Source organism: Diceros bicornis, chromosome 1, assembly GCF_020826845.1.
Source record: "Diceros bicornis minor isolate mBicDic1 chromosome 1, mDicBic1.mat.cur, whole genome shotgun sequence".
In the NCBI taxonomy this organism is placed as follows: Eukaryota; Metazoa; Chordata; class Mammalia; order Perissodactyla; family Rhinocerotidae; genus Diceros; species Diceros bicornis.
In genome coordinates this window covers 73306708-73329959 of record NC_080740.1, presented here as the reverse complement: position 1 = coordinate 73329959, position 23252 = coordinate 73306708, and the positions used below count along the sequence as shown (strand labels likewise).

The 23252-nt window shown below is 45.5% G+C and overlaps 2 protein-coding genes across 3 annotated transcripts in view; one reads left to right on the top strand and one right to left on the bottom strand.

Moving 5' to 3' along the window:
- Positions 1-23252, bottom strand: part of CYFIP2 (cytoplasmic FMR1 interacting protein 2) — a 129621-nt gene that overhangs the window by 41266 nt on the left and 65103 nt on the right. For both annotated transcript variants that reach the window (XM_058544828.1, XM_058544818.1), the window contains exons 22-24: positions 19256-19455; positions 17168-17255; positions 2356-2499 (exon numbers count right to left, since the gene is read on the bottom strand). In XM_058544828.1, coding sequence (XP_058400811.1) covers positions 2356-2499; positions 17168-17255; positions 19256-19455 — 432 coding nt within the window. The remainder of the gene's footprint in view (positions 1-2355; positions 2500-17167; positions 17256-19255; positions 19456-23252) is intronic.
- FNDC9 (fibronectin type III domain containing 9) lies at positions 14462-15219 on the top strand. The gene has a single exon (XM_058544875.1). The coding sequence runs from the start codon at positions 14462-14464 to the stop codon at positions 15140-15142; it is 681 nt and encodes a 226-aa protein (XP_058400858.1). The 3' UTR covers positions 15143-15219.

The window sequence follows — 23252 nt, the reverse complement described above, 5'->3', positions numbered from 1 at the left end:
ACATCGGTCATAGCAACGTATTTTCAAGCACTATGTCTGACTGGGCAAGAGAAACAATAGAAAAAATAAACAAATGGGACTACATCAAACTAAAAAGCTTCCGCACAGCAAAGGAAACCATCAACAAAACGAAAAGACAACCTAACAATTGGGAGAAGATATCTGCAAACCATACATCTGATAAGGGCTTAATCTCCAAAATATATAAAGAACTCATGCATCTCAACAACAAAAAAACTAACAACCCAATTAAAAAATGGGCAAAAGACCTGAACAGACATATCTCCAAAGAAGATATACAGATGGCCAACAGACACATGAAAAGATGTTCAAAATCATTAACTATCAAGGAAACGCAAATCAAAACTACAATGAGATATCACCTCACGCTCGTCAGAATGGCTATAATTAACAAGATAGGAAACAACATGTGTTGGAGAGGATGTGGAGAGAAGGCAACTCCCATACACTGCTGGTGGGAGTGCAAACTGGTGCAGCCACTATGGAAAACAGCATGGAGATTCCTCAAAAAATCAAGAATAGAACTACCATATGATCCAGCTATTCCACTGCTGGGTATTTATCCAAAGAACTTGAAAACACCAATGCGTAAAGATACATGCACCCCTGTGTTCATTGAAGCATTATCCACAATACCCAAGACTTGGAAGCAACCTAAGTGCCCATCAAGGGACGAATGGATAAAGAAGCTGTGGTATATATACACAATGGAATACTACTCAGCCATAAGAAACGATGAAATCCAGCCATTTGTGACAACATGGATGGACACTGAGGGTATTATGCAAAGTGAAATGAGTCAGAGGGAGAAGGTCAAATACCATATGATTTCCTTCATTAAGTAGTAGATAATAACAACAATAAACAAACACATAGAGACAGAGATTGGATTGGTGGTTACCAGAGGGGAAGGGGGGAGGGAGGAGGGCGAAAGGGATAATTCGGCACATGTGTGTGGTGATGGGTTGTAATTAGTATTTGGGTGGTGAACATGATGTAATCTACGCAGAAATAGAAGTATAATGATGTACACCTGAAATTTATACAATGTTATAAACCAATGTTACTGCAATAAACAAAAAATAAAAAAAAAAAAACAACTAGGAGGAGGGTCCCCACCAGAACCCACCCATGCTTGCACCCTGATCTTGGACTTCCAGCCTCCAGAACTGTGAGAAATAAACATCTGTTGTTTAAGCCACTCAGTCTGTGGTACATTTGTTACAGCACCCCAAGCTGCCTCAGACAGTAGGCATTGCTCCCACAGAGCAAGGAGCAGGTTCTCTCCTAAAGGTGGGGGACAGCCCATTGCCCTTTATAAGGGAAAATGGGCCTTTATAAGACAGAAAAAGGGGCTCTCTCATTACTCCCTTAAGCTTACAGTCTTCAAGGAGGGCAATTTCTAGACATGGGGTCCTTCCTGCGGTTGCGGTACTTACATGAGATCCAGACTAAGAGCTAAAGTGAAATGGGGTCAGGGAGCTGTGGAGACTGAGACACATTAACTAATTTAAGCATGGAAAATACACGGCATATTCATGCCTCCTGTGTCCAAAGCAGACATCTTTAATCAATTACCACATTTTTCTGTTTAACTCTGGATGTAGCTTCACAATCTGTAACCCCTTGTTCTACACAGTTGCTATCAGATGACTGGAGTTAGCAGGTGAATCCTGTTTGCTATTCCTGACATGGTTATACATTACTTTATTTCTCTCTTGTTATCTCAAATTTTCAGGGAAATTGTGTTTAAATGTTTCATCCTTGCTTTAGAAGTGTCCTGGAGAATTAAATGAAGATACAGATGACCATGTTTGGGGTGGATACAGAATGGTGGCAAAGGGATACAGAATTCTCTCAAGGCCAGTGCAGTATTGGTAGCAGAGGTTAGCAAGAAATCCCAAGGGGAAGAAGTGTGATGATTGATTAGAGATGTCTGTCATGGGTATGGGAGGGAAAAATGGCAGCCCATGTGTCATGGATTTGGCATGCTCAAATTAGATAATGAAGCACAGAAGGGGAATATGAGCAGTCATTAGTAGGCCTTAAAGGTCAAAATCAAGATTGCTGAGTTCAGTTATCAAGTGCAAGGAGTGAGCTCAGGGTCAGAAAATGAGAGGCAAAGCCGCAGGTCAGAAGGTACACAGAAATGCCACACAGCAATAGGTAAGAGGATCAGAGGGATAAGGGCAAAGGATTCCCTGGGTGAGTCCTATAGACAGAGCTGAGGTGCCTGTGACTGGATTTTAGAGGCCAGGCAAAAAGTGAAAGCAGATCTGGTTCCTATCAACCCCACCTGGGCACGTCCTAGGACCCACTGAGGCTGTTTCTTACCAAGCTCTTGACGATCTTCAGAAGTTCCTCCATGACCACGGCGATGCCCTGGTAACCCAGGAGCCTGCAGATGGTCTTGAAATGCGGGGGCCCCACGAAGTTCCTGTAGGAGCTGTAGATGTGGCTGTAGGCAATGTTGAGAGGCTAGAAAACAGAGGTTGTGGCAAAGTAAGTGACCAAGTACTGAATGGATGCTGGGGTGAGTCCTGGCGGGAGATACTTCTCTGATAACTTCTCTGATGGAAACCTCACGTCATCCATGCTTTCTTACTGGGGTCCCCCACGTTTGCAAGATGCTGGCCACGGAGAGAGGTGTGGTCAGTAACCACAGGATGGAGCAAAGGTTGCTAGATGGGGCAGTGGTTCTATAGCAGAAGACGACAAAGGGCTTCCAGGCGAATATCTTTTTTATAGGGACTCCTGTCATCCACTACTGTCCACCCACATACCTGGACTTTTACAAACTGAGCCATGAGGTGGGGGTAAAACAGATGATTTTTCTTCTCTAGAGGCATTTTTGGTACCAGGAACTGGCTGGAAGAACCATGTGAAAACTCAGTAGCTGATTCAACATTGTCTTCTTTCTACTTGCAGTTGTCTCCATCTATAATAGGGTGGGGTCTTGGGAATGAACAGGCCTGGGAGTCAGGAGACCTCCGCTGAGTGCATGAGAAATCACTTAGGCTTTTTGAGCCTCAGTTTCCTCATCAATGAAATGAGGGCGTTGAATTAAATCTGGTTTCGTAACTTTTCAAGTAGCGGTCCAAAGGAAAGATGTCATGGAAACTAATATGTGAAACAGACAAAAGCAGAGTTGTTCTATTTGGGTGCTGGTTGGGGGCCCAGAGCCCTGGCCATTGACTGGCCACCTCCATCATCCTCTGGACCCCATGAGACACCTTCGCTGAATTAGCAGAATCTCTTTAAGATCGCTTTCTGTCTGAGAATACATGACCAAAATATAGAGCCCTAAATTGGTATCACTTGTTGGTGAGACTATAAAGTTATCATTGACTTTGTTTTTGAAACGCTTCCACTTATGGAGCATCTCATGCCAGGCTTTGTGAAGCCCTCCATGGGCATTCTCATTTAATTCACACAGCAAACACACGGAGACAGAAAATTCTTAGCCCTGTTTCACAGATGAGGAAACTGAGTGTCACGGTGGTATGTAGCTTGCTCAAGGTCACACAGTTCGTAGGTAACTGAGCCCTGATCTGAACCCAGGTAGATCTGATTCCAAAGCCCATATTTTTAACCTCTACCTAAAATGGTATATTTTGGAAGCTGAATTCTTAGCTAAAGAACTGGGTATAGTCTATATAAGGTTTCATTTCCAAACTTAGTTCTGAGTGTAGTTTTCCTACCTGGCATTGTAAAAATCTTGTAAACAGAACATGCAAATATGGGAAGACCACATCTGATATTGTATTAGCTGAAATTCTCTATTAGTTGGCTAATTAGAAATTCTACATGAATTAAATAGGAACTGTAATGATGATTTTGAAGGACTACAAGATTCTCAAGTCCCTTTGGAGCCATCGAGGGAAGATTTAATTATGTTCAGACTAAGTTTTGTATTAAGTATGTTTTATCAAATACAAATTATTCTAAACTTTACAAAACAAGCATCACCATTATAGTCCTAATAATAACGATACATGAAGAACACAGTTAGAGTACTCACTAATAACCAAGATTCGTGAGGAATCAGAACACCCACTCATCCAGCAGGTTGAATAACAGTTCGTTTGGTAAGCTAATGCCTACATACAGAGAGGCTTGGAATTCGAGAAAGAACAGCGTTCTGCACACAACACTGATGTGCTGTCACAGTAAACTCTGCCTGAACCGGGGGGAGGGATATCTTTTATGTAGTTACTAGAGACTTCTAAATGTTGATGTTCAGCAAATCCTGGAAGTATATGAATGGTTGAGTTTGAGTTAGCCAACAACAAGGCCAGGCCATATAATTTACTGTGTGTGGAGCCAACCATTTTAGTGTCTTTGTAACAGGCCACCCTATCAAACAGGCTGGGACTAAGGTGACATGAGTAAGGTGCCTAGAGCACAAAATGTTAGATGTCACTCTCCTAAGGGAATGCATTGAGTTCTGGCCCTGTAATCAAAGCCCCAGTCTAGCAAACACCAAACACACATGGCTTACCTCTGGTGGGGGAAAGAGACTGACTAGAACGGGGCACGAGAGGACTTTCTAGGTGATGGAAATGCCCTATGTGCTGATTAGGTTGACTACACAAATGCATACATTGTCAAAACTCATGAAACTATATGCATACTTGTGATTTTGTGTATGTTATAGACTGAATGGTTGTACCCCCCAAAATTCATATGTTGAAATTCTAACCCCCATTGTGATGGTATTAGGAGGTGGGACCTTTGGGAGGTGATTAAGTCATGAGGGTGGAGTCCTCATGAATGGGATTAGTGCCCTTGTAAGAAGACATATGAGAGCTTGCTCACTCTCTCTCTCTCTGCTCTCCATCATGTAAGATTCAATGAGAAGGCCATCTGCAAACCAGGAAGTGGGCCCTCACCAGACACTTGATCTGATGGCACCATGATCTTGGAATTCCCAGCTTCTAGGTAATAAATAAATGTTGTTTAAGCCACCTAGTCCATGGTATTCTTGTTACAGCAGCCTGAACTGATCAAGACAGTGCATTTTACTATTTATGATTATAGCTCAACATACAAGTAAACTAAAAAACCCACTGGGCTATATAATAGCCTAAATTACTTCTCAACATTTGTTTTCAAAGATTAAAAATAAAACGATGATCAGAATTTTCTATGAGGGGCATCTGACAGAGCCAAATATCCTATGACAGGAATTTCTCAGCAGCATGGAGCTTTCAAATGGATATCCCTAAAGGGGACAAAAGGCAATCAGCTACTTTTTTTTTTTCTGTCTGATTCTCTGACTTCTTGGTTGCTCTGTCTGAGTCTAAAGGATGGGCTCTGGGGTAGGTGCACCTGAATTCAAATCCCAGGTCCATAAATTTACTAGCTAGATGATCCTGAGCAAATTACTTAAACTCTCTAAGCCTTGGTTTTCCCTAAGGAAAGATAATACCAACTCCAAGCTGGTTGTTGGAGGTTTAAACGAGATAACTTATATAAGGCATTGGGCATGGTGCCTGGTACCCTGGAAGCACTCACTGCAATGTACGCCATTAATATTACTTTCTTTGACAGTTTGGTAAGGAAACACTAAGAAAATACAGCTTCCTGGCCATATTTCCCCCAGCAGCTTTGGCTACAGTCCTGAGTCTCTGAAAGTGGAGAGGGGTGTGCATACGTGGGGTACAGTTTTATCTAACACAGTCTATACCCCACATGGGGACGTGACCAAGGTCACAGCTGGACCAGCTGATGGAAGGCACCAAAAATGCAGATTTTGCTCACTACTGACAACATTATAACTGTCCAGCAACAGACTATGCTGGGTAGAGGCCCTCACCGCTGCAAGCGTCTGAGTGGAGGCTGAGAAACACTGTACAGGGTTGTTAGAAGGGAACCCTGCCTGGGTTGGAAGAGGTGTGCTTAATCTCCCTTCAGATGCTCAAGCTGCAACGCCGTCTCCCTGGATGCTCACCCTTCTTAGCAGTCTTCTTAACCCTCACTCCTATTCAAGGAGCTTCTAGTACCAAGTTTCCCTTAGCACTTCCTGGCAAGCACAAATAAAAATATATTCCGGTAGATGGAAACAGCTCAGCAGCCTTCCCCAGCTGTAGGCAGAGGAGGAGAATAATTCTGGAATTGTTTTATCACACACAAGGGTTTAAAAAATCCCCCTTAGAGACCCACTCAATGCACATAGTAGGCCTCTTGTTGACGTTCCTACATTGGTCTAGGATTCTGGTCTAGACCAGAAGTTTAGGCCTCAGTTGACGGCCCAAGCTCAGGAGGGATCAGCATGAAATGAGCAGAATTCAAATTCTCCTTCTAAGTGAACAAGCTCCCCTCACTCCCTCCACCCCCAAAATACACCACACCCATGCAAGAGGAAATGCACACGCATGCTGGAAACAACACGCACACACACCCCCGGAGGGCACCCATCTGACCTGCTGGCTCAATAGGATGCTGGGCCCTATTGAGAAAATATGGGAGTATGGGAGCCTGGCCATTTTCTGAGGTTTGGCAAAGAAAAACAGGAAGGCAACGTGACTTGAGACACTGGAAACTTGCTACAAATCTCTTACACTGAACTATTCCTGCTAACTGACTCAGGTTACAACCCATGGGCCTGCCTTTAGAAACTAACTATGTATCTTGTTTATGATGGCTCACTTAAAATCAAGCCTGCTCAAATCTATACTGCACAAAAAGAACTTTATGAGATCTCAAGAAATGGGTGATTCAGGAATTAGAGCCATATTATTAATGTGTGACATAGACGTGCATTTTTTTTTTTAAAGGCAAAACAGTATTTTAAGGAGAGAACAAATATGGTGAGTTTGATCTGGCAGATCCTAGGCACTGTAATATTATCTGTATATGGAATTTTTAAAAAATTGTGGTAAAATATCCATAACATAAAAGCTACCATTTTAACCACTTTTAAGTGTTGTACATGGACTTTTGGTCATAAGGCCTCTATCTCTCGCCAGATGGTAAACAAGCCCAGACACTCCAAACAATGAGGCCTATTTATTTGACAAACTGAATTTGCAAGCAATTTGCATCTCCGCTTTCTGGAATCACAATTGCTGTTTTCACAGATCCCAAGAGGAATTAAAACTGTGTCTAATTTCCTGTTTTAGTTACAATTTCTCTAATGTTCTTTGAGCAATTTGAATACCATCAGCCCACAAACACAGCTCTCTAATTCAGGTCGGAGAGCTGCAGGCCAATTCTCTGAAACCACTGCAGGTAAATGAAGATTCGGGGAAATGAATAAAACAGCAACACCGTCCTTGTTGGGAAAGATCACAGGGTAAGATGGGTTAAAGGACAGATAACCACTGAGTTACAGGTTCAAATCCATTGCTAGAGCGTGAGTAGAACTGCTCATGTGTCTGTCTGTCCCTTCCTGATGTTTGCTGAGCTATAGGGCTGGGTCTCCAACTCCATCTGGGTTTCCTTCTTGGCCTTCTCAGCTCAGAGGCTGAAAGATCCACGAGAGTTGCTGTAGAGACCTCAAGAAATGATGCTCCTCCCTTTCTTGTCTCATGAATAAAGTCCTTTGGAGAAGGCAAGAGGGAGAACAGGAACCCGAGCCTTCCTTGTTCAGAGATACTGCATCAACCCTATAATACTCAGAGAAGCCCAAATTTTTGGAAGAAACCAATGCCATCACTTTGTAAATAATCTCTACTATATGGTGATACACAAGTGTATAATGTTTCTCTGTTTATGAATGTTTTCACATAATAATTCCTTCGTAACTGCCCAGGTGTATTCGTTTTCTGTGGCTGCTGTTACAAATTACCACAAACCTGGTGGCTTAAAACAACAGAAATTTATACTCTCCTAGTTCTGGAAGCCATAATCCAAAATCAGTATCCCTGGGCCAAAATCAAGGTGTCCGCAGCGCCACACTCCCTTCAGAGGCTCTAGGGGAGAGTCCATCCCTTGCCTCTTCCAGCTTCCGGTGGCTGCAGCATTCCTGGGGTTGTGGCTGCATCGCTCCGATCTTCAGATCTCTCTGCGGAGATCTGGCCTTCTCCATATGCATGTAACCTCCCTCTGCCTGCCTCTCATAAGGACACTTGGGATGGCATTTAGGACCCATCCTGATATTCTGCCCATCTCAAGATCCTTCACTTAATCACATTTGCAAAGCCCTTTTTCCAAATAAGGTAACATTTCCAGGTTCCAGGATTAGGGCCCGCTATCTTTGGGGGCCATTATCAGCCTACTACACCAAGTAAGGCAGGTACAACAATCCCCATTTAGCCGAGGAGGAATCTAAAGTCCAAGCGAAGTGAGGGACTTGCCTGAGGTGAAATACAAGATGATATTCTGCCATATGCACCCATTGCCACAAGAACAAAAGTCTTCTGGACCGGTGGATAACTAACATTGTGTAACCTGGGAGTGGGACCACACAGACACAAGAGTGGGAGTGGCAGCAGCAAAGCGAGTGGCACTGCTGGTGATGTTATCAGTGGGGCCGAGGCAGACTCCCTTGGTCAGGCCACGTGGGAAGTGCTGGCACCCAGGAGTGGCCCCAGCTGTGACCTACCCAGCTCGCTGCAGCCAAGTACTGGGTCCTGGGTCGTAAGGATTATGACTTAATGGGGAAGGCGCTGCAAGAGTAGGATAAATTTCTGAGGTCAAATCGTGACACTCAGGGGCATCATCTAGTGAGTGACAACCAGACCAAACACAAGATCACACCAACCATTTCCAAAGACTGAAAAATTATTGGGAAATTATTGGTATAATTTAAGGGATGATTTGTGCCACAACCTATACCACTTGGAAGGCAGTTTTATGACAGACTCTATACAATTTACTTTACTTAGAGAATAATATTTTTAAAGTTTTGACTCATATACAAATTTCGATTACTGAAGCAGTTGCTAAAGGTTTTTTAGACTAATGTCACCCCTCACGGTAAGTGATAGAGCTCTAGGCAGGGGTACCTGGACTCCAGGCTCCAGAAGGGGAAACACCTGCTGACGGTATTTCTCCAAACGTATTCGACGTTTTCTCTGCTTCTGTCGGCTACATTCAGGTGGCTGGATGTTCCCTCTGAGGTCTTTTAGTTCCTTGCCTGTTCCCATCATTTTGGAATCCACTATACTGCAAAGTCCTGTCCTCACCTCTCAGGAGAAGGTAACCACAAGGCAAAGACCACTGTTGACTGCAGAACGGCACAAGCAGGGTAGCAGTGCCTCAGGGAGGCTGGCTGGGAGCTCGGGCCCTGGACCAACAGACCCGGCTTAGAGCACTGCTCTGCCACAACCTCGCTCCGTGATGATGGCAGTGAATTAACTTGTCTGAGCCTCAGTTTCTCCCTTTGTACAACGGTGATAAGAGGGCCTACCTCAAAGAGTTCCCCATAGGTAAAATGAGAAAACACATGTAAAATGCACCAAAATGCTCTCAGTGGTTATTTCTGAGTTGTACGAGTTTTACTGTCATCTTTGAACTTTTCTATATTCCTTAATTTATGTACAATGAGCACAAATGTTTTAAAAAAAAGTAAAGCTGTTTTAAGAAAAAAATAAAGAGAAGTAAGTGCCATGCAGGGTGCAAACCTTGCCCATTACAGACTCGATGAAGCTACAAGCAACTCAGGAAATGGCTTGACCCACTGACTTTTTCTTCTTAGTAATAATAGCTGCTTTTCCTAAGCCCAGCACGTTACAGAGATGGGTTCATCTTTCTGCTACAACACTGTAAGGCAGGTATCATTGATACTCCCATTTTACAGAAGAGTTAATCAAGGCACAGAAAAGTGAGGGAATTTGTCCAAGGCCACACAGGCAGGATTTGAACCCAGTCTGGAGGTATCCGGACCTGCACTCTGAACCACTACCTTCCCCTGGGTGCCCTCACATCATCCCTTCACTGCCACCTGCAGGAAGGGCTCAGGGAGCCCGCTCTTGGCTGCTATCTTCTGGCAATAATTTACTACTGGTGTAAACCAACCAGGCACCTACTGGCCCGACAGCTAAAGAGGCTACAACTTAGATACACTGCAGAAGGTTCCCCTCTGAAGATGGAGAAAGAGTGAGCTTGGCTGAGGTGCAATCTCCTGAGGCAAGAGTCCCCAGGTGATCTGTCCCATTCACCAAGGGCTGCGCTGGCTCCTCTGGGTGCTGCTGGTGAATGGTGACGGCCCAAAGGAGCAGGACGAGCCCCGGACTCAGAGTCAGGCACCCAGTTTCCACCTCCGACTCTGCCACTAATCAGTCACATGGCCTGAGGAATGCCATCCCTTCTCGGGATCTGTGAAACAAGAGAAGTTCTAGGCCTCACATTCTCTGAGCGTCTCAACTTCTCAAATAAAAAGCTCACTGTTAAAATGGCATCCAGGAGCATTAAAAATAAATTCCCATCTTCTGTGGCAAAGGCTTGAGTTCTATCTCATTACTCCACAGGCCCCCTACCTCTGGTATTTTTATTCCCCTCAAAATAACCTTTTCAAAAGGCACCTGCAAACGACCGCACTGGCCTTTCTGTGGAGAGGATGCTTTAACGTTCTGCAGGGAGTCCCCACCAGCGTGCATTACAGCAGATTTTAGACAGGCCCTGGGAAGACCAAATGCCACAGGAAAGCCATAGAGCAGGTGTCTAATCAAGGACACCAGACGTCCGAGGACTCCAAGCTGCACAGAGACCCTTGGCCAGGGGAGGCTCTGTGACTCACCAGGCCACTCTCCGTAACTGTTTGATTATCACAAGGAGACTTTCATGGGTTCACTTGGAAACTCTGGCCAAGAACCAAGAAGAAAAAAGCTGACTTTTTATAACACATAGTTTGTGTAAAATAACTCAGGTCTAAATCTATCTGAGCGAGGGGTGCTGTAATAAATTACCACAAACTTGGTGGCTTAAGATGACAGAACTTTATTCTCTATTTCAGACATGCTCTGGAATCTCCCCAATAGAATAGTGGAAACATATTCTTTTCAGGTTGAGGGGAACAGGAAGGGGTGGAATTTCAGAAGCAGATATACCTCTATGGGAAATGGAAACAGATAAGGAAGCAAAGTAAGGATTCTTGAAAGGAAAGGAACTTTGGGGATCATCTAAGCCAGGAATAGTAAACAGTTTCCATTTCTGGCATCAACTCCAATTGACTGATAGGTAAGCAGTTTCTTGGGATGCTTGTGTTGAGAAGGACTCTGAGACTGTGTTTCTGAGCCCAACTGGAAGGACTGCTGTATTAGTTTCCTAGGTTTGTGGTCACAAATGTGGTGGCTTAAAACAATAGAAATTTAATCTCTCACAGTTCTGCAGCCCAGAAGCCTGAAATCAAGGTGCTAGCAGGGCCTGCTCCCTCCGAAGGCTCTAGGGGAGAATCCCTCTTTGCATCTTTCAGCTCCTTGTGGCTCCTGGCATTCTTTGGCTTACGGCAGCATCACCCCAATCTCCGCCTTTGTCTTCACATGGCTTCTTCCCTTTGTGTCCCTGTGTGTAAATCTCCCTCTCCTTTCTCTTATAAAGACACCAGTCATTGGATTTAGGACTCCTCCTAAATCCAGGATGATATCGTTTCGAGACCCTTAACTAATTAAATCCACAAAGACCCTATTTCCAAATAAGGTCACATTCTGAGGTTCTGGGTGGACCTGAATTTTGGGAGCACACTCAAACCAACCCAGTACAAGTGCCATGACGGTTTAGCAAGCCTGACACGGGTTCAGGACTAGGCAGGGGTAGTATTCACATTTCCTATCTGCCATCCTGATCTAGCCCAAGCCCATGGCTTTACAGATGATGGAACTGAGGTCCAGAGAATAAAAGAGTCTTGACCAGTGTCATATAGCTAGGTAATACAACAGGAGACAAGAATAAAGAAAGAAGAGGATATAGAGGTGGGGTAGGAGGCAGGCAGAAGTGGGGGTGGGGCAGGGTGGAAGGGGATGAGGAGGAAATTACTGTTTTAGTTGTGGGATAACTGAGAAGGGCATCTTTGCATATGAAACCACTGTCCAACGAGGGTCTAGATGAGGCAAAAAAATGATAACTAGCCATTAGAGAGAAAATTTAGGAGCCTTGGAACAATTAGTACCATTCTGAGGATGAGTTTGCAGGGGATTGTTTGCCTTTTTTCAGCCAAACGAATGAGAGCTCCTCTCACTGGGCAAAAGCCTTTCCAGACTGGTCCCTGAAAGCATCGTGCGTACAGATGCCTGCTGGTTGCCATGGTGAATGATGCTGATCTGAAGAAATGAATAATGTGAGCGTTGGGGGCGACAGTGGGATTACTCAGACAGTGGCGAGAGAGACATCAAGGAGAGACCAGAGCAGAGGAGGGGAGAAGGCACCATTCTTACAGCTGTGGTCCACTCTGCCTCTGAGAGCTGAGCTCTAACCGGATCCACCACTAATCGGATCCACCACAAGCATCAGGTAAGGGACATAAATGGCTCTTCTCGGAAATGGAAATGGCTTTTCCTTTCACACTCTGCTTGGAGGAAGGCCAGGCAATGGTAATATGAATAGCTAAAGACAGGGGAAATTTAGAAACAGAAGCAGAGGAAGAAAAATAAATAAGGGAGACTGAGTTGGTTCTAAAAGCTGAGGATGCTGCTAGCGTCTTAACAGAAAGCTCTGAAAAATGTCTGCTATAGGGAACTCAGTGTGCAAAGACAGCCAGTGGCAGATGTGAGGCAAATAGGAGAAACGATTCATGACAAGAAATGGGATTCCTGATCACTCCTGATGGAAGAGTTTTACAAAGGCCATTGCTTCTGTATCATAAGTAAATGAATGAAGATCTTTTTTCATTGTGGTCAGAAGTGTATTTATAGGGACGTGCAGGGTGTTGGGTGGAGTGGATGGAGAGTAGGAGAAGGAGCACGAACACTCAGTCTCCTTTGCAATGACCTTCCCTGGAGGGATCTGAGCACATCTGTCTCATCCCTTTCATTACCCATTTTTCTGGGCAGAAATTTCCAGCCAAATAGAAAGGAGCCTTCCCCTTCCTGAGCATTTAAGTTCACTATCATCCTTAGAGAAGAAAAACAAGGATTGGAAAATCACTCAAGGCTGTGCCTCTTTCTGCAGCTCCGCTACTCTAGGAATATGGGCACAAAAACAGGAGGTTGGAGGGAGGCGGGAAGGAGAGAGAGCAGCTTGTAACAGAAATCAGTTTGGCGTAATATCCAATTCAGGTTCAAGTCGGATCGACTGTTTCTTTCTTTCTTTTTTTTTTTTACTATGTCATTGCAATCTAAAATGAAACCTTCTGTATTTCATGTGAGAGAGGAGGGGCAGAGGACAGAGCTGGATGAGACCTGTACGTGAAGAGACACAGGTTGAATATGGCTGTCCCCAATTTTAGATCAGGGGAAAATCAGTGGAGGGGAACTGTATCTCTCAAATAGAATTAAAGAGAAACTACAAAGCTTGAAGATGGCGTTCTCTTACCAAAGCAAGAGGGTTGGCAATCTGAAAAGGGCTCATTTGGTTTGTCTGGAAAAGCAGCAGCTGGGTCTTAGTACTACCATCTCAATTTGCAGTAACGTTCTATTACTAAACCCAGCAGCCTTGCATTCAGAAATCCAGCAGTTAAGTGGTTTTGAGTCTTATGCTCAGTAGTTGAATGACCTCAGATTGCTCATCTGTAAAATGGAGATCTAGCTCAGAGGGTATACCGAAGAATAAAGGGCATTTATTATTGTACGTCCAGCATCTAGCATGACCTGTGACATAGCAACCGCCCGCTAACTGTTGGAGGTTATCACTATTATTAACTCTCACAGTACCAGTAGTATTAAATAGCAGCACTTATGTGGTATTAGGAGCCGATTATCTTGACCTATGAAAATAATCTCCTGGGTTCCTTTGGCTTTGAACAAACAAACAAAATATGAGCAGAGGCTTTGGGGAGAAATCAGTTACCGATGAGTGACGAAGCAAATTTCCTCTTGCCATGGGCCACAGAACTGGGAGGCTAAAAAAGCAGTGGGCAGAATGTTCTAGATGACTGAGCTCACAGCACTTGGAGCAGAAGCCAGAGGTCCAGAAAAGAAATTTTAGGTGAAACAATTGCCTGGCTTGGAGGTCACAGACCTGTGGTAACTGACATGGGGACTCCGAGGTTGCAGTGATTTCTCCTTTCACTGCCATTTTTCTTCTTCTTTTTTAAGGGTTGGGAACAATGTTGTATTTAAAGGATTTGAGCCAGGGCAGGATGAGGCTGGGGGATGTGGGTGCATCTTTTTCAGCCCAAAGGCCCCCAGCTTTGGTATGAGACAGCCCTGTTCTGTTCTGCCATTTCTTAGCTGTGCCTAGCTGAGTAATATCACCTCTTGATCTCCATTTCTTTGTAAAATGGGGGCCATATTAATCCTCAGCTTGAATGCTCAATAAATGGTGGTTATGATTATCATAAATAAATACTTAAATAAGGGCGTAAGTCACTCTTCACTTTGATTCTGGTTCCAGAATCAGGATGAACATCGAGGTTGGGAACGTTTCTTATACGGGAGCCATCATTTCCTGGTCGTCCTCGGAGCCCTGCCTGGAGGACTATTACCATATTATGTATAGGCCCAATTGGAACAGCATCTTCTCTGGCTATCTTCGCTACAGCTTCCACCACGAGGAGAAGGTGCCTCGAACAATCAGCTCCGTGGCACTGGAACATCTCGCCCCTTCCACTCTCTACTTCCTGTGCATCAGCTGTAAGAAGGCTGCATTCCCCTACAGGCACTACTGCACCATGTTCCACACCCTGGATAAGAGTCCACTGGCTGCTGGGAGCTCCCTGGTGGATCCCCAAATCTCCCTTTGGGTGTTGATGGCCATTCTGCTGGCCTGCTTCACAGCCGTCTTAGCCTTCATCTGCCTCCAGTTCTGGTGCATCCGTTGCCATGAGCCTCGATGGTCTTACAGAGCTGGTCACATGGAGGAAGCCAATGGGCTGGTAAGATGGCCAGAGGAGGCCCCGGCTCTTGGTCAGAGGGAGGAAGACCTGCAGGGGGTCCCCCTGGTGGAAATGCCACGCAAGAACTCCGGAGCTGGAGCGGAACCAGAAGCTGACGTTGAAGCAGACCAGGATGCCCCGGACGTGGGTGCCTTACAGAGGGAGGGTGGTGATCAACCTGCCCTACTGCCTCATTTTGGGGAGTAAGAGATGGATAGGAGGCAGCCCGCATCATACAGCCTAAAGCCCTCCATGCAGTAGGTCTTCTGTAAAAATTTGTCTATAGACTGCTCATCTGTCTCCCCTCAAATGTCAGTGTTCTTGTGGATCACCTGGGCTGGATGAATGCCCCATGACAAAGCTTCTCAAGCTGGAAAACATATACACCACGTGCTGAGGGAGAAACATGGCATCTCTCAGGAGTGTCCATTTTGGGGGGGCCCAGTTAGGAATTAAAAACATAATTTTAATATTCAAGCAAACATGAATATATCATGGTGTAGAAAGTAAAATGTGCATGGCTTAAATAAAACAATACTTCAGGGAAATTTCTGAGTTGAAGATGGGTTCTTTGAGTTATGCTCTCAGTCATGTTGGGGGAATTATTTTGGAAAGGTGTGAGAAGCCTTGTTCTAGAGTGTTTTCCAATTTGCAGGCAATCACATACCATCTTGTACCCCATCTTCCTATTTTTTTAAACCATAGACTAACTTCACTATTACTAACAACAGTTTTCTTTAAATTGACTCATTTTTAAAACAAACTTATTTCAAAAGATAGCCTTGTATTTCTCCAAAAATGAAAAACTAGCACCCCCCTGCTAGAAATAGAAGGGAAGAGACGTAAGAAAATAACGAAAACAAAATAATATTAAATTTGACTTCGATACTCTTGCCTACTAAAGACTCTGAGTTTAAGGCCTGCTCTTTTATCTCTGACAAAAAGGGAGATTAGCAAGCGCTGGAGAGATAAAGACACATCAGCACCAGCTTAAGTCTTTCTCCTTGATATAATCACAACATTTGAAAGAGAATTGAAAAGAGGTGTTTTTATTTCGTGAGTCACTCTTATTTAATGCCATGTCTGTGAACTATCTAAAATGCTATCTGTAAGGGTCCCTTGATTTGAGAAAGTTGCCTGAACCAGACTGGCTGTTCTGGAGAAGATACCTGCACTCTCCCAGCATCATCCCAAGACCCTCCACTTAGACCCACCTTAGGCCCAAGTGGTGGGAACTCGTTTTGGTTCATCAGACTTCCAAATCTACGGCTCCTTGACCTAGAGGAGTACTTTGTCTAACAATGTTATATTTATCCTGTCAGTTCCTCTTCTAAGTCCACCCGTGCTTACTTTTTGCAAATGGGGTCAAAGGTGGCCACTTTTATTCCATCACAAAGAAAAATGTTGGCTTGTTGTTGTTGTTGTTGACACATTTCACCCTTCAGAGGCATTCTTTAGCCGGCCCATACAAACCCCCAGGGTGAGAAATGAATCTCCTACATATGTCATCGTGTTGGTGAGACTTTGTGAACATTGCTCCCCTGTCCCCATGGTGGTTCCATGGGTGTGGAAATGGAACTTGAGGAGGGCAGAGATGATGTCTGCTTTAATCTCTGATATAAACCCAGCATGTAGAATCTAGCCCAGTGTTTGCCTAGAACACGTGCTTAATAAATGTCTGTTCAGTGAATGGCAAAGGACTGAAGGTCTAGAACAGGGCACCATTTGGGAGGTTTAGTTAGTGTCAGGATGTGTACATATGAGCAAAGCAGCAAAGAGATGGGAGAAGACCTGTCTCTCTGCTCTAGCTCCAGCCATCTGGGATTTCCTTCAAAGCTCCACCTTCCCAACTGCTTCCTGTCTGCAAATCCCTTATATTTGTGGAGGACAACATCCCAGAATCACAGGACAATACTGCAATGAATCAACCAAGAAACAGAAGGAGATGGGACGCCAAGACGAGAAGCGCCACACGCCCATTTCCCCGCTCGGCTCAGTGAAGTCCTCCCAGACAGTCCCCACCCAGGATCCAGCCCTGCCAGGTCTGCATTCACTCCCACCCTTGCTAGTTGTGAAAAATAAAGATGAATATCCTCACAGTCGTTTCCGCCTGGGTCTCACTGCTGCCTCTTTCTCTCCACATCTTCTCGCTTTTCTGACTCAGGAAACACTTTGCTATTTGCTTTTGCTCACTAGCTCTCTTAGAAGTAGGACCCGGGCAAGACTACTCACCTTGGAACCATAGAGGTAATAAGGCTGGACGTTGGCGGGTTTATCTCTTTGCGGTTCTTGGGTAAAAGGAATGGCAGTTCGAACAAAACTAGGAAAAGAAAAGAGATGGGGCAGGAGTTAACCGGGTCCTAATGTTATTCTTCACAGGACACAGTATCACAGAAGCCCTTCTTGACCAGGTGCAACCACACTCTTTCTTAGGTGGTTCCCTATAAGGTACTAAACTCTTCTGACATCCTCCCATTCAACTACTGTCTCCTTTCCATAGATGGGAAAACTGTAGTCCGGATTCACAGGCTCGATGCTGGGCTTGTGGCTGCTCAGAAGGACAGTAGGCAAGAAACTGAGGATGGGCTGGGCCTTAAAACGGCCTTCTCCAGGGCTCTGTCCCTCCACCTCATTTGGTTTCTCAAAAGCAGGATTCTTTCTGTAAAGGCCCAGATAGCAAATATTTTCAGCTTTGCAAGCCAGATGGTCTCTGTCACAATTACTCAACTCTGCTGGTAGCGTGCAAGCACCCATAAACGATAGTAAATGAATGAGCATGGCTGAGTTCCAACAGAACTATGAATTTCAAATAATTTCCGCTTGTCACCAAATTATAATTCTTTGGATTTTCCCCCAACTATTTAAAACATTAATACCATTCTCAGTGCATGGGCTGTACAAAAACAGTTGGCAACTAGATGTGGCTTGTGGGCTGCAGTTTGTAGAACTCTGCTCAAGAGGATTAAAAGACTCAAATCTTAAGAGAACTCGAAGTCTGTCTTGCAGAGTGTGTGGATTCATGCACATTTGTAGATTCCTCCTAGACTCTTCCATTCATTCAACACATACTTACTGAACACTGGCCATGAGTCAGGCCCTGAGGATCCTGAGACGACGTGTAAACACATACATTTTTGCATATGCTTATGTACTTGTTTTGTACGTGACTACGTCTCACCTCTTCCACCAGGTTTTAAATTTTTTTGTGTGTGTGTGAGGAAGATCAGCCCTGAGCTAACATCCATGCTAATCCTCCTCTTTTTGCTAAGGATGACAGGCTCTGAGCTAACATCTATTGCCAATCCTCCTCGTTTTTTTTCCCCAAAGCCCCAGTAGATAGTTGTATGTCATAGTTGCACAACCTTCTAGTTGCTGTATGGGGGATGCCACCTCAGCATGGCCGGAGAAGCAGTGCGTCGGTGCGCGCCCGGGATCCAAACCTGGGCCACCAGTAGCGGAGCGCACGCACTCAACAGCTAAGCCACGGGGCCGGCCCCTCCACCAGGTTTTGAACCTCTGTGAGCATAAGGGATTAAGTGTGGTCTCTACCTTGGTGCCCGGCCCTGGGCTATGTGCACCTTACAGGAGACATGTTCCATTTTGTCATGCATGTGTGTGCTCTGCAAATGTATGCCTATTTGGCACACATGCGTTCACATATGTGGAAGTCCTCGCAAAAGTACCATCTGATCACGTTGCCCCTCTTCCTCAAACTCTTCTAAGGTTCATAAACACTTGATCCTAATATTGACTATGAAGCAGTGCATGATCTAGTTCCTGCTTCCTCCTGTGTCTGGCCTTATCTTTCATGGCATCATTTCCCACCCCAGATCCACCCTCACCAACCTCTCCGTTCCTTAGAAACTTTGCTTGGAATACTCTTCTCCTGCCTTTTGCCTTATTTATTCCTACTCTTCCTTCACATCCCAACTCAAACGTTACATCCTCAGAGGAGGAAGCCTCTCTTGAGGGTTGCATCACTGCCCAGACTGGATCAGGCGGTGCTGTTTTCTCTCTCATGGCTGTGGGCTCTCCTCCATCTCCACGTTCACTGTTTATAACAGTACCTTTATTGTGCGATTATTTGATCACCTGCATTCTCCTCTAGCCTGAGGGCTCTAAGAGGCAGGAAGGTGTCTGCTTGTTCACCGTGGCATTCCTGCCTCCAGCACAGAGCATGCACCCAGGAGGGCTCCATGAGACGCCTGTTGCAGGAGTAAACTGACAACCTGTGCTGGGCCTAGTTTGAAGGCGGCAGCTAGCTGCTCCCCCGCCACACCCCACCCTGCTCCAGCCCCCTTTGCACAGGGACTTCCTTACCGGTTGGTGGACCCATTGTAGCAGTAGTTGGGGAGGAAGTCGAAGTTCAGCTCCCAGAAGACATGCAGGGTAATGCGGCCGTAGGGGGCAGACACGTTGTGATTGGCCTCCCGGAACATGGCGTCAAAGCTGTCCAGGGTCATGTGCTTACACAGCAGCCGGTGTGTGAGCCGGTTGATCTCCAGCAACCACTCCAGCTCCTGCCCGGAGAAAGAACCCGTGGCTGCTGAGGCCGTACACATACACCTTACACGTGTGCACCACTTTGTCTTACAGATTCTTCTCATGTAGGCGAGAGCCCCTCGGACAACCTCCTGACTGCCAACATGGGGACTAGGACCCCCGCAGTGGCATGTGACAACATTCTCTTCTTTTGAGGAGTGGAAGGAACTGCCAGACTATGCTGAGGGAGGCTGCATGCCTGTCCCGGGAAGGGGACCACAGACCATGTGCAAATCCCCTATCTACACCCCCTGGGTGCTTTCCAGTTTGCATGCTGCTGAGGAAAAAGCTTGTCCCTCAATGTCTCCAGTAAAGTAAAAGCGAGTTGTGACTGGCTATCACCAGAGGCCCTATCTCTGCCCTGCAGATGCAATCATAAGAGCCACCACCTACTAAGTGCTTGCTATTAGGTCAGACCACATGAAACGGCTGTTTTTTCAGGTCAAACACCATTGAATATTAGTAATTTCAAATGGTTCAATCTACTATGTACAAAGTAGTATTCTAAACACTTTATACGTATTAACTCATTTAATGCTCAAAAAAAAAACCCCTACAAAGTCAGTATTACGACTGTCTTTATGCATATAGAAACTAACGTTATGACAAGTTAAGTAACTTGGCTTCAAATCCAGGAAGTTGGGCTCCAAAGCCCACATTTTTAACCACTATATACCACAGAAATTCAAAAAACAGCTGGGGGCAGAACGCCGCCTCCTTTGGACTCCTCCTGTGTCCCTCAGTCACACAGGGGTTGGTCATACGTGCTGGCAAAGGTGCGGCTGCGAGCCATGGACCAAGGGCCTGTGTGAGCTGTGGCCCTCATCGTTTGGAATCCCATCTTCAGGCCAAGAATGGGAGCAGAGAGGGTAATATCTGGACATAGCAGGTCACTGCATTTGTTGGGAAGGAAACGGGCAGTGAAACCCTTTGGGCTCGCTTTACAACCTTGTTGCATTGCTATCAAAAAGAATCAAAGCCCAGCCTTGTGCAGAGAAGACCTCCCTCTATGTGATGCTCTAGGACAGTCTTACGTCGTTTTGGTTAAGCTGTCTCTTGAGATGTCCCTGTTTCAAAGAAGGAAAACCTGAGGCCTGACGGGTTAAGTAACTTGCCCAAGGTCACACAGGGAATATGAATCCAGGTCTTCCGATTCCAATCATGGGTTTGGTCCCATGACACAGCAAGAGCAGTTCCCCAGAGTGCGGCCAGGAACTGGAATGTCCAGGGCCAGCCTTACCAGCTGGGACACGGAGCTCCCGCTCCTTGGTCACAGGAGGCAGCCCCACACCAGGGATTCAATTTCATTCTCATCAGCCACAAGGCCCCCCTAACCCTGGTTGGGGTCCAGAGTGTAGTCAGGTGGAGGCCCCAGACCACGCCTCTAATCTTAGAGCTCTGCCTCCCTGAAACTCAGATTCTGTGCCCTAAATTGGGGGTAGAGAACTGGATCAAAGCTTGCAAACTGGGTTGTCTGTGGCAAATTGGAGAGCTCCTGCCCAGATAAAGGCCAAGCTGCTACTTAACTTCATCCGATGGCTGCCACGTTGGAACAGGGCTTCGTGATGGTAGATCCTGCAATCTTTCAAAAGAAGGTCAAAATCTGGATTTCAATTCTGGAATGGCAGCTGGAGGAATAAGTTTCTAGTCATTGTGCACCAAGAAGTAAAAGAAGGGCAGAAATACAGAATCAGCTCTCTGCTTTTGTCTCTTGGGGCCTAGCTAGCTGGACTGTATCTTTGTTCTCATTCACGTAGGATGGGTAAAAAGATAAAAAAATAAATAAATGGAGTAAATGCTAATGAGTTTATTTCTAAGATCACTGAGGCCCTTGGCACACTGAGGTGCCCTGTTACCGGGAAGATAACTGCAGATGAGAAACCGCGGAACAATTTCCGTTCTAACATTCAGTGATTTTAACAGTCTCACAAATGTGCGTCAGTGTTTACAAGGAAGACAAAGGAGAGAGTTCTCAACTCTGCTCACGTTGGGGCTGCTGGAAAGGAAGGTCCACTTCTTGCACCATGCAACAGTACAGGGGTTTTTGTTATGTTAACCCAAACTGTGTTTTTGCATCAGCATGTTCTTCTGGCCTTTAAATCAGGAGACGGCCCTTGCCCACGGGATGCATCAGTGCATCAGGGCACAGAAGGTTTAAAAGGCCAGATGAGGGGGCCGGCCCCAGGGCCTAGTGGTTAAGCTTTAGCAGCGCGAGTTCAGTTCCCAGGCGTGGACCTACATCACTCGTCGGCAGCCATGCTGTGGCGGTGACCCACATACAAAATAGAGGAAGATTTGGCACAGATGTTAGCTCAGGGCGAATCTTCCTCAGGCAAAAAAAAAAAAAAAAAAAAAAGAGGCCACATGAGTGGTCCTGGTGCCTTCTGAGATGATATCAGCTTTCTATAGCGAAGTCAGTTTACTGAGGGGCAAAAGAGAAGCAGAATTGGGGAAACAAAACACCCACATGGGCAAACTTCAGTGAAGTAGTGGAAAGAGCTCTCCAGTGGGAACCAGAAAACCAGAGTGTCAGTCATGTTTGACTGTTAACCAGCTCTGCGGTCCCAAAGAGGCTCTCAAACTCAGGCGCAGCGAGGCCTTGTAGGTCATACAAATGAACGAAGTGTGCCAGTGGGGCTTGGGGCAAACCGAAGAGAGCACAGCCAAGCTGACAGGAACGGCTAGTCGTTTCTAGGCAATTGTTGCCATCTGGGAAGGCCAGTCTGGTGCTGCCAGAGCTTCGGCAGTTTTATTTGAATTCTTCCAAATGTTAAATGTTGATCAAAATTTCAAATACGCTCTGCAGCCTGAACAAAACATAGCCTGCAGGCTGCCAGCTCTCAACTTCAGCAACAGATCTCTCGGAGAATCTATTTGCTTGGCTGTATAAGATGAGGGCGAGTCACTCAAGAAATGTCTGCAACCCTCCAGCTTGGCATCAAGCCACCTCCCCATTTCAGATGGAGTTTCTGAGGTGGATGGAAGGGCTGAGGGGATCACATTCTTTGGTTTGTTTCTCAGAAGAGGCAGAAGATTCTCAGCCAAGGCGAGTGGGGGCCTCCTGACCCCACAGGAGGGAACGTCCCTGGGGTCGCAGCTTCACAGGAAGTGGCTACTCTCCTGGAGGCTGTTGCCCTCACCTGATAAACACGGGCTTGCACTGCTTGTTTTGATTTTGTTCCCAGCTAAAAGAACATTCAGTGCCTTTCAAGGGGTGGGAAGACGCCATGGATACCCACACACACCCCAAACCAGTTTTTCCACAAGATATGCTTATTTATGACTGGAAAAGTAGAAGATACAGATGAAAAAAAATCCTACCACTTGGAGATAATCACTGCTAACATTTTAGCATAAACAAAGAAAAATCTATTTCTTAAAATAGATCTCCCAGAACGTGTGCTATGTTACAGTCTCTTAAAGTAAGTGACCCAGGACCTAGGTGGGCAGTTGGGTCAAGTCCTCTTATGAAATGCTGCTGAAAACTCCCCCTGAGAACGTTTCAGTGCAGCCCAAGGTTTCTATGTCCCTTTCATCTTTTTCTTTCATAAGCTATTAAGTGCAAGGAACTATGCAAAACTTTATCCAGGCAGTATCTCATTTCATCCTTATAACAACTCTATGAGGTGGATTCTAATATTTCCTCCGTTGTGTAGATAGGGACATAGGCTTGTAGAAGATAAGTAACTTGCCTGAGATCACCCAGCTAGTAAGTGGCAGGGCCAGGACTGGGAGCCCAGGTCTTTCTGACTCTATAGCCCTAGTTCTCAGTCTT

What these genes read in the sequence shown, in the direction of transcription:
- FNDC9 (XM_058544875.1), top strand. Translation starts at nt 14,462, where the DNA reads ATGAACATCGAGGTTGGGAACGTTTCTTATACGGGAGCCATCATTTCC.